This window comes from Synchiropus splendidus, chromosome 1 (genome assembly GCF_027744825.2).
Source record: "Synchiropus splendidus isolate RoL2022-P1 chromosome 1, RoL_Sspl_1.0, whole genome shotgun sequence".
Lineage (NCBI taxonomy): Eukaryota > Metazoa > Chordata > Actinopteri > Syngnathiformes > Callionymidae > Synchiropus > Synchiropus splendidus.
The window spans coordinates 5,507,240-5,517,598 of record NC_071334.1 but is presented as its reverse complement, the minus strand read 5'-3'; the positions used below and the strand labels follow the sequence as shown (position 1 = coordinate 5,517,598).

General features: G+C 44.7%; 1 protein-coding gene across 3 annotated transcripts; it reads left to right on the top strand.

The window, feature by feature from the left end:
* The first annotated feature begins 26 nt into the window (after positions 1-26).
* On the top strand, positions 27-9,001 carry asb7 (ankyrin repeat and SOCS box containing 7). 3 transcript variants are annotated; one of them, XM_053885756.1, is made up of 5 exons: positions 27-58; positions 1,492-1,591; positions 2,604-2,815; positions 3,893-4,498; positions 6,546-9,001. In XM_053885756.1, exons 2-5 carry the CDS (start codon positions 1,554-1,556, stop codon positions 6,683-6,685), a joined length of 996 nt encoding a protein of 331 aa, XP_053741731.1. In that variant the 5' UTR covers positions 27-58; positions 1,492-1,553; the 3' UTR covers positions 6,686-9,001. The 3 variants fall into 3 exon arrangements, with proteins under 3 accessions (XP_053741731.1, XP_053741715.1, XP_053741723.1); XM_053885740.1 differs by lacking the exon at positions 27-58 and adding an exon at positions 371-575; XM_053885748.1 differs by lacking the exon at positions 27-58 and adding an exon at positions 615-732.
* Positions 9,002-10,359: the final 1,358 nt, after the last annotated feature.

The window sequence follows — 10,359 nt, the reverse complement described above, 5'->3', positions numbered from 1 at the left end:
GTACCACGTGACCACGCGGAAGTTACGACACCAAGCATTCCAGTGAAGCTTCCAATTGGTAAGGCGTTATAGTTTTCAAAATAAAGGATCACGAGTCGTCATCGTAAATAAATATTGTTTTAAGCCGGTTGTTAAGAAGTTGTTGTATTCAAGGCTGAAGCCAAACAGAGCACGCCTTAAACGGAATATAAATAAATAACCCGGAAAGGTTCTCTGAAACATTGAACGACCACCTTGTACATATTAGCTTAATGAACATTTAATACGCTCTACTCATGTCATTTCATCATGTTTGTCTCTGTTTGAGCGTCAAGTCAAGTTTTATTGTGGAAGGGCGTAACCGGAAACGGCATTGTTTTTGTATGGCGTCTACGTCTACATGGCCAGTGACACTTTCTTTGTCAATCTTTGTATTAACAATCCAATAATGTGACTGTAACACTGACAAGAACCACCGACGCGCCTGGTAGATGTGGACAACATCCCGTTTAGCACCGGACAGTCCGCGACATGCAGGTCTGACAACTGTGCGGGAGCTGATTGGCTAAATTACATGTCAGCTCAACGTCTGTGAAGTAAGTCTTTGTTTTATGGCCACAAAACCTCTGGAAGCGGACGCATAATAACGTCAAACCACGAACAGTTGGGTGCAGACAGTGTTGCGTTCTTGTTGAGTGTTTGTTTTTGTGTCTGGAAGAGAGAACGCCATCCAACACGACGAGCTATCGGCTAGTGAGTTTTGTAGCCTCTCGGCTAACCGGGGTTAGCTCACATCTCCACATAAACAAAGCGCCAACTATCAAAAACGCTGCCTTCATTGCACTGCCACAATATTTCAGAAAATCCCAGTCTTAGCCTTACTTCATAGTGTCGTCTTCGTGTTTAGTTCCGTCTGTTCCAAAATGACTACATGACTGTGTTTTGTTTGTGCTTTTTTTGTTGTTGTAAACGCAGTGTTTCCGCCTCCCATTTTTCTACTATCAAACCATAATTCAGCTCATATTTTTTAAACAGTTGGTGTTGTCCTGTAGTCATTTGTGTTATGGGGATGCGATGCAACCGTTTGCTTTATGGGAATTTGCCACTTTGAAATGAGGCGCTTGTCAAGTCAGCTCGATTTGATTTCAAGTTTTATGTCAATTTCCTGTCCAACAAAAATGTGAGTCAAGTAGAGAAGTACGCAAATAATGAAGTAAAAAACTAACAAGAAAAAGTTTTTTCTACTCACTATAAAATCTCATCTAAACTGACACAGTTCTTCATGTAGTCAAAAGACAAAAATGAACATAAGAAATAAAATAAACCTGGAAAGAAGTGCATTACTTCTGTACAGTGCAACCAGAGAAAGTACTGTCTGTGACTGAATGTCTACCTAGTCAGCATATGTGACTAAAACGTTTTGTGAGTCTAATCTCATTAAAATGAGCTTGCCATATTTGTTTAACACCATATAATGTGAAACTTATTGCCCCTCCATTTTGTGTTTTTCAGGGAGCTGTGCTTAAGACCTGAGTTCAAGCAGCGAGCCGTCTTTGTCCTGGTGCAGCTCCGATATGACTAAGAGAAGTCCGTCTCTCCAGCTGGTCAAGAGGTAAACACTTAGCACTGTTTCCGTGCAGGAGTTCGGTGTTTCCTTATGGGGTTTTTTCTGACTGCAGTCGGTAACTTTTTAGAGAATTTAGTAGCGTGATTGTGGATTTCTCAGTCTGTAAAATAGGCTCTAAATCCATGAACAAATGTGTCAGTATGTATCTATTCGTTTATGAACTGTGACCAATCATTGTTTCCACTGAGACGGAAAATGGTCAACAAGTGCAGCAGTTTATGAAAAAAAGTGGACCTGCAGAGTAGGTGGGGAAAAAAATATAGCGCCAAAGGCCCACTTATGATCACCATTACATACGGATCCAGATACGTACAGGTCCTTCTGTCCGTTCTCTGCCTTCATTTGCACCATATTTCTTTATGTTGCCACAAAGCTCACAGATACGGACCACCAGAAACCATGGGGGGCAGTGTTGCCGTTACTGCGCGATACATAGCTCTAATGAGACACGAAGAAGACATGACAATGGTGGCAATTCTCCATCCTCCAGTGGCGATGCATTTAACAGCCTCACCAACCACCACCTCCTACAACGCTGCCTCTGTTTCCTCTTAATTCTAAGAGGTTCATTATCAATGCTCCTTTTACCGACGCCATGTTGGTTTTGGAGTTTGTTGCTGTCATAAACTTTTGACTCTGGGCTGCTCCCCCTGGTGGATAGATTGGTGAACAGCAATACTAACATAAAGAATGCATGGAAGCATGTGATCGGTGATGGAAATTTTGTCGCAGAAAAGGAGCATAAATGGGCCCCTTATGTAAGTCATAAAGTTATAAAAGTTGTTCAAAACTGATCACAATGCTGTAGCAAATGATGTGTTTGTCATTAAGGGCCAGTAGCACAATTAGATATCAGAAGTGTCCGTAAAACCATTGTTTTTTTGTCATAATTTCTGTGATAATAATTTCATTTATACTTTTCAACTGACAAATATGTGTGAGTCTGTACATCGACACCACTGTGTTCTAAACGATGATGCCATTTCAAACGTGACAGGATGCTGAACCATCACTGCAGACGGAACCCAGAGCTTCATGAGGAGCTGCAGATCCAAGCTGCGGTAGCTGCCGGCGATGTCTGCACCGTCCGGCGAATGCTGGAGCAGGGATACTCGCCCAAAATCCGCGACGCTAACGGCTGGACGCTGCTCCACTTCTCAGCCGCGAAAGGAAAGGAGAGATGTGTGCGGGTCTTTCTGGAGCATGGAGGTCAGACTTATCATTGTCCTATCAGACCACCAGCTACTTATGTGTTTGTTTACATCTGGCGTGGTGAAACAGCATCACTGGGCGCCGTGACAGCGAAGTTGCTGTTATTTAGCCGTGTAGTTTATATTTTAAAATTAAGTGCGGATGCTTCTAATTATCCAGTCTCACATCATTTCTCTCTGAGATAGAGGTGTTGATATGATGGCATTAAATCACGAGCATTTAGGACATGTTTGATATCTACCAACGTGAGGAGAGCACATGGATTACAGCACATTTTTTCTATACGCTACAGATCTATGCTGACTACTCGTCCATCACTCAGCGCGCTGTGTTGCACACAATGCTCCTGTTCCCTCACACTTACTGCGAAGAAGCCGCCAAAAATGTTGTTTTTAAACCAGATGCGCCTCTAACTTGACCACACACACCTTCAAAACTTGAGAGCTAACAGAGGCAACAAAGTTAAAGGCTGACGTGACGTCTCCCTTCAAAACTTTGTTGACACTAGTAGACTATTGAAGTTTTCTCCGTTGTTTAAATGTTGGATAAAAACTAAACTCAGAACTAAATAAATGCGCTTCCAAAAAGTCGTTGTTATGAAGCTGAGGCAAAGAATTAAAGATTTGTCTGAAAATAAACTAGAATAAAATCATGTAAAATAATCAACGCAGTTATTTAAAATAAATAAATAAATAATGATAGATATTGCCCACCACTTTCTGGAGACATTTAAAAAAAAAAAAAAATTAAAGTATATTTTCTGCAAATTGTTTGCAAGTGGTAGAACAATACAGCCAAGTGTCTTTTTCACAAATTAAAAGGGATTTTCTGCAGGACTTTTAACATGGCACAGTTGTGCTTTGGCCGAGGTTCCTATGCTGGTGAGCCTCTGGATTTTTTTCAGTGAATGAAGTGAGTCGTGGCTTCAAAAAGGTTGAAAAACACAGGCTTAGATGACGTTTGCGTGTTTGCTCTGATTGTAATTGAGCGTGGTCACGTCTAGAGGGCGGTGTCTTCCACGCTATGCAACAGGAAAACTCAAAGCTCTTGTGTGTCCACCCTGTCTCTCCACAGCCGACCCCACTGTGAAAGACTTCATCGGGGGCTTCACAGCGCTTCACTACGCCGCCATGCACGGCCGAGCTCGCATCGCCCGACTCATGTTGGAGTCAGAGTTCCGCAGTGACATAATCAACGCCAAAAGCAATGACGGCTGGACCCCTCTGCACGTGGCGGCCCACTACGGCCGGGACTCATTCGTACGACTCCTGCTGGAATTCCGGGCTGAGGTGGACCCCCTGAGTGATAAGGGGACCACGCCTTTACAGCTGGCCATCATCCGGGAGCGCTCCAGCTGCGTGCGCATCCTCCTAGACCACAGTGCCAATATTGACATTCAGAACGGCTTCCTGTTGCGCTACGCCGTCATCAAGGGCAATCACTCCTATTGCCGCATGTTCCTGCAAAGAGGGGCCGACACTAACCTCGGCCGCCTGGAAGACGGACAGACCCCGCTGCACCTGTCGGCCCTCAGAGATGACGTGCTGTGCGCGCAGATGCTCTACACGTACGGGGCTGACACCAACACCAGGAACTACGAGGGCCAGACGCCTGTCGCCGTCTCCATTAGCATGTCGGGAATCAGCCGGCCCTGTTTGGATTATTTGCAGGAAGTCACCAGTAAGTTGACTCACACAAGGATAGACACACTCACACAGATACACGGGGGGGGGGCGTGTGTTTCATCACCCCTTTATTAAATGTATTGCAACAGTCAGTTTTTGAATCTATTCAAAATAGTTTTATTTAATAGTCAGTCTGATCTAAACTCGGGGATTACTGTGAATCCTGGACTATCAAGTACTGTGGAACATTAGCCCCGCCCACAAAATTTAAGACGGAAAATAGATCTTCTTCATCCATGAGCCGCAGCGGTGCAGTGGTGCTGTCTGCACCGTAGAAAGGCTTAAAAATGCATGAGGATCACTTCTAAACTAGTTTGGAAAACGGGCTCCAGCATGGAGACTGACTCATGAAACAAACTGGCCAATGTTCTGAACTGGAATCATCAACTCCTCACATCTTTTATTGACATTAAAGTGCTCAAAATGCGTCCAAAGTTCCGACACCACAGCCGGTCTCAGCCACTGCTTCTGATCTCCTCCAGGGGATCGACTCTGTGGGCGGAGCTGTGGACACGCGGGAGAAAACAGCACATTTTGAGCGCTTTAAGGTCAATAAAACACCTGTGATGTCATGGGTTTGATGTGAGGAGGCTCAATATTTTGGCAGCATGAGGCTCTTTAGCCTGGAAAAATCTATATATTAGCTGCGACGATGAATAAGCCGCAGGGTTCAGACTGAGAGAAAAAAGTACAGGAAATTAGTTTTTTTGTTAAAGTTTTCTTTGTCAGATCCATTCAGTTTTACTGATATTAGTTTAACAAAAGGTCAGTTTCCTGCGAAACAAAGCCTTTTTCGGTGACTCATTATTGGCAGAACAAATTCACTAGACTGAAGTTCACAAACGATTCACAAATGAGGCTTCACCTTTAGGAAGCTTCACACCATGGTGCCAACTGTTTTGCAGGCAACTCTGAACTCTTGAAGTATTCACAGACCCGTGTTATGGATGGTGACCAGCGGTACATACTGTGGTTGGTGGTTGTAATCGGATTGTGCGGCAAGAGAAGGCCAGGCCTGAGTGGGGGACATGATGAGAATTGAAATGTGAGAACAGTGTAAAGTAAATTTGGGCAGCACGCCAACTGTAGGCTCTGGTGACCTGTGTTCATTGAGAGAACAATCCCACATTACCCGGAGCATTGTGATGCCGGGGCAACAATGGCAACATTCCGGAGGCCGGCCTGTGAAGGTGAATCTGAGAGAGCGGCGCGGCCGCTGAGAGCAGCTCTTTGAGAGCATCAGTCAGATCGCATGTCCGCCGCTCTATTGATGCCCCTTCTGTGTCCTGAATGAACTCATCTGCCAGTGCAGCTTCTTCAAATGTGGAGCCAGAAGTCCACATCAGCAGGTGACAACTTTAAGCGCGATCCGTCCACGAAGAGGGATAGAGTTACCTACCAGAGTGATTGACTCAGTGGATCTCTGGTCCCTTTGTGGCCTTGAGTCCGTTTTTTTTTTCTTCCACGTTCCGGCTCTGTGAACTCCGCTGAGAACCTGCGTGTTGCCTTGAGTATTTATCAATTAAAATAGTGATGCCTTATGTGACCGTCACATTGGCAACATAAGCCATGGAGACAATGCTGTAGTGAGTAGTGATGTTCGATTCCACCGATTTTCTTCTGTAGTAATATTCTCCGATACCGATATGTGACTACACCTAATCATAGCTTAAGAATACAAGGGCAGAAACGTCGGGCATGTGGTTTATAAATATATTTAATGATCATGTGATGAAATGTTTCTGCTGGCCAACAAATTCTAGCAGTAAATCCTAGTGATGGGTCATTGAGGCTTCATGAAACAGTATTGCAGGGTTGATGAAACGGTGCCCTCATTTTCAGAGGCCACTAGATGGCGCTCCTGGTTTAGAAATGATGTGAGGTGTCATTGAATGAGTTGTTGAAGTCCAAACATTTTGCAACAGACAGTGCCATCTGGTGGCCCCTGAAAATCAGGACACCGTTTCATGAAACCCTGGTTGCGAGGAAACGATGAGAAGCGAGACGACCTGGCCCTGCTGTAACCTGCGCTCTTCCTCCAGGACAACCTCGGAGCCTACAGGACTTGTGCCGGATAAAAATCCGCCACTGCATCGGCCTGCAGAGTTTGAAGTTCCTGGAGGAGCTTCCCATCGCCAAGGTCATGAAAGACTATTTGAAACACAAGTTTGACAGCGTGTGAGTGCCGGGGACTTGAGCAGAGACTGGGAAGCTGTGGTCATCTCAACAGACTATGCAATCACTTCTGCGTCTTCTACACAGGTTAGTTTTGTACATCCACATCCAGACCGCACACGATTCCCTCTTGTTTGAAACGGAACAACCTCAACACCATCGAAAGACCTTGAAGGACAAAGAGACTTTGTCAGTGGTGCACGACTGTCGCTCAGTGCCAGTTATTTTGATGTTCTCGGCAGCGGCCGTCCGTCGTTCATCACCGTTGTTTTTTTCTCCACTGTTTTTGTTCAATTGTGGTTGAACATTGAAGCTGTTCAGTGACTCTTTATCACAATATTCTATCAGTTCTCACCAAACTATTTGATCGACCATTGCTTCGGAGCACTCAGAGATTGTTGTAGGACTCTGGTGAAGCGCGTTTTTTCAAAATGAATCGTTTACTTTTGGAAAGAAAGAGTTCATTTTTCACAACAGGTTTTCTCAACTTCTTTTTACGTGCACAGTCTGCTTTATAGAAGCGGTTTCTAGAAGAAGCAGAAGTTTCTTTTGCACAGTTATTATTTCCTGATTATTTATACACATAATTGCCCCCCCCCCAACTTAATAAATCGTACATTCATATTAGACTTGAGCGATGGCTCTCAATTCTCCATTGGTGTAAATACAACCAGATATTTTTCTACGCTTAATTTAATTTCTCTTTGTTGTGTTTCAACTTTTGTAACTCAACTCTTAATTGTTTGATGTGTTTCGAGTGTTTTTTCTTCTTTTGTGTGTCTGTGTGTCTGAGTCACACAACCTGTTGTAAAGGAATGGTTTGCTATCGAGTGTTATTATCCATAACTCATAATTCTGTCCTTCATGGCGGAGCACCAGCCCTCGCAGGCGTCTTTGTTGTGTGTTTTTGATGACTGTGAATCTCTCCCTTTCGTTCTCCGCCGATAGTTTTCATCAGGAATGTGCCACATCAGGCCTTTCTCCTTCGTGCTGTGTTGTTGTTTATCGTTGGACTCGGACGTCCATTCCGGCATTTTTGTGTCAATTTGGCTCCTCCCCCACCACTAAAAACACTTTTAAATTCCAACAATAAATCGCTAACCTCCTCTTATTTCAGTGTCTGCATCCGTCACCTGGGATCAGTAGCTTCTTCTCCGTTATTGTTGCGTGACGTCTTGTATGACGGGAATCTCACGCAGACCTTTTGATTGGAAGTCTCAGCTGCCAGTTTCCATGTTGGGTCTTATATGTCTCCAAATGTGTTTCAGAGCTCAATCTGTGCCAGTTTCGTTGTTCAAAGTCTTTTTTTTTTGGCTAAATTAGCTCACCATTTCATGAGCAAAACCAAAGTGATCCGGAAAGCTGCAGGAATAATGGCCACAGTGGTGAAAGATGAGCTTAAAAGTGCAACACAGTGCCACACATAACTCAGATCGATTTAGAGGTTTTAAAAGCAGGGTCATAGTTCAAAGTCACAAAAATACTGAAACAAAATATGACAATAATAACAATATGGTTCCAGTGGCGACGACGCTGAGCGCGTGTAACCAGTGACAACAAGTGTCTTGGCTGCGAAACCCACTCTCAGACACAGGTACAAATGAGTAACAAAAGCCAGCACTGACAAACCCCCCAAAATCTCAACTCTCACCGCAAAACTGACACTAATGTGGCATCATTCTGAAAAGCAGTGAGTAGTAACAACCCACACAGTCACAGAGGTCAACACGCGTGTGTGAGTGATTGTTTGTATTTGTCCTCCTTGAGCTCCAACAGTATTAACGGCATGTTTTGTGACGATGATTCAGTGTGATGTGTTGCGTGGAATGGCTTGAGATGCAGCCACTGAAATGGCGTTTCAGCATTTCTGTTGTGAAAGGAAGCGAAGCCATAAAGTCCTCATCAGGCTCAACATAACAAACCACCACCCACACAGTTGTTTACAGCTTAGCTCGGGAGGGAGCTGTTTGAAGTCCTACTGTTGCCCATATATCTATATACCTATATATGTTACGTTACGTGGCCAATATGATGCTGATTTCAGTCCGGTCCACTTCTACATTCCTGGAGTCTCTGCAGCTGCATGGCCTCACTCACATGTTTACATCCGCTGCAGCGGCGGTTTCGGAGGGAAGGAGTGTTTCAGACGTAGACTGCCTTCTCTGACCAGTTCCTCGTAGACTGGGTTCTTGTGTGGTGCCAGGGAAGTCTTCACTCTCACCTCATGTGGCTCTCAAACAGCCCCAAGTCTTCCACGCCATCAACTACTGAATGTACAGAATATGCAGATTTACAGATGTTTAAATGTCTAAATAAAGTAAAGTTCATGGTTAAGGGTTGTTGGTTTTCTTTTGGTGAGCGGAGGAGCGTTGCAGTGGAGACCAAGACATTATCGTGGCAGGAGAGTGTCGAGTCCAAGGCATCTCAAATTGATACTTGCTGAATGAGCGACAAGTGGGTGCAGGCCGACAAGAGACAAGACCGAGAGCCTAAAAAAGTGGTCTTGAGACCAATACCAATCTCACGTGCTAGCAGAACTTAGCCTTGCTCAAAGGCAGGCCTGTGTAATGTGTGGTTTGGGGACCACATGTGGCCTGAAGTCAGAATAATCTACAAAATATCACATGCTTTCATGCGATCTTTACCTTGGTATTGCTGTTCACCAATATATCCACAAGGGGGAGCAGCCCAGAATCCAAACGTTTTGTGACAATAACAAACCGACATGGCGACTGTGGATTGATCATGTAGCTCTTGCACTAAAGAGGAAACGGAGGCAGAGTTGTAGGAGGTGGTGGTTGTGTCTTATGAGAGCTGCGTATGGGGTACTAACCACATCACTGCCCCCCATGGTTTCCGGTGGTACTGCTCCATTTGGTCCGTCTCCGTGAGCTTTGTGGAAAACGTGTAGAAATACGGAGGAAATGAAGGCAGAGCAGGGACCGAAGGAGCCGTCCGAATCTTTTGTATGCACTTCAAAATAAATAAACAGACAAAAATGGAAAAAACCTTAAACCTCAAATAATTCCTCTTGAAACATTTGACCTTTTTTTTCTAATCAAATGAAGCCTCATGATCTTGGTGCTGTCTTTCTTTTTGCTGGACACCATTTCCCGTCCAAGTCCCTTTTTATTCCAGTGTTGTCGTTACATCTATGGGATGACAAAAAAGCATAATCTAAACAGAATTTTAACTTGAGTGCTGAAAAAGCCAGACGAATATGCGAACATGGCACTCCGTCGGGCATCAGTCCAGTTCGCAGTATCATTTTACCGAAGGCATTTTCTTCTTCTCCACTTCTTCTTTTTGCCCTCCAGATGCCTTCTGTAAAGAAGCGGTTTCTTCTTTCGCCTTCATTTGTTCCCATCAGGACTCAGTGCGCCGACACGGTGCGGCGCAGAGGTGACCTAATAGTGCCTCTCATACACTTTACCAAAGATCGGGACCTATCGGTGAACGGGTGACTGGTAACGTTACATGATAAAACAATGGCATCCCTCAGTGGGCCAGCCCGCCTTCAGACAGCCCGCACAATGGCCGCTTTGTTTGCCGTCTGCCGGTCTAAAAATATCTAATGTTTCGCTGGCTCTCACCTGATACTGTGCGCTCGCTGGTCAGGAGTAAATACAGACAGCTATCCAGCACCAGGGCAAACATGCTGCAAACATGAAATAGTGCTGA

Coding starts and splice junctions, on each gene's coding strand:
- asb7 (XM_053885756.1), top strand. CDS start 1,554: ATGACTAAGAGAAGTCCGTCTCTCCAGCTGGTCAAGAG. Junction 2,816..3,892: donor GGTCTTTCTGGAGCATGGAG/GTCAGACTTATC, acceptor GTCTCTCCACAG/CCGACCCCACTGTGAAAGAC. Junction 4,499..6,545: donor TTATTTGCAGGAAGTCACCA/GTAAGTTGACTC, acceptor CTCTTCCTCCAG/GACAACCTCGGAGCCTACAG.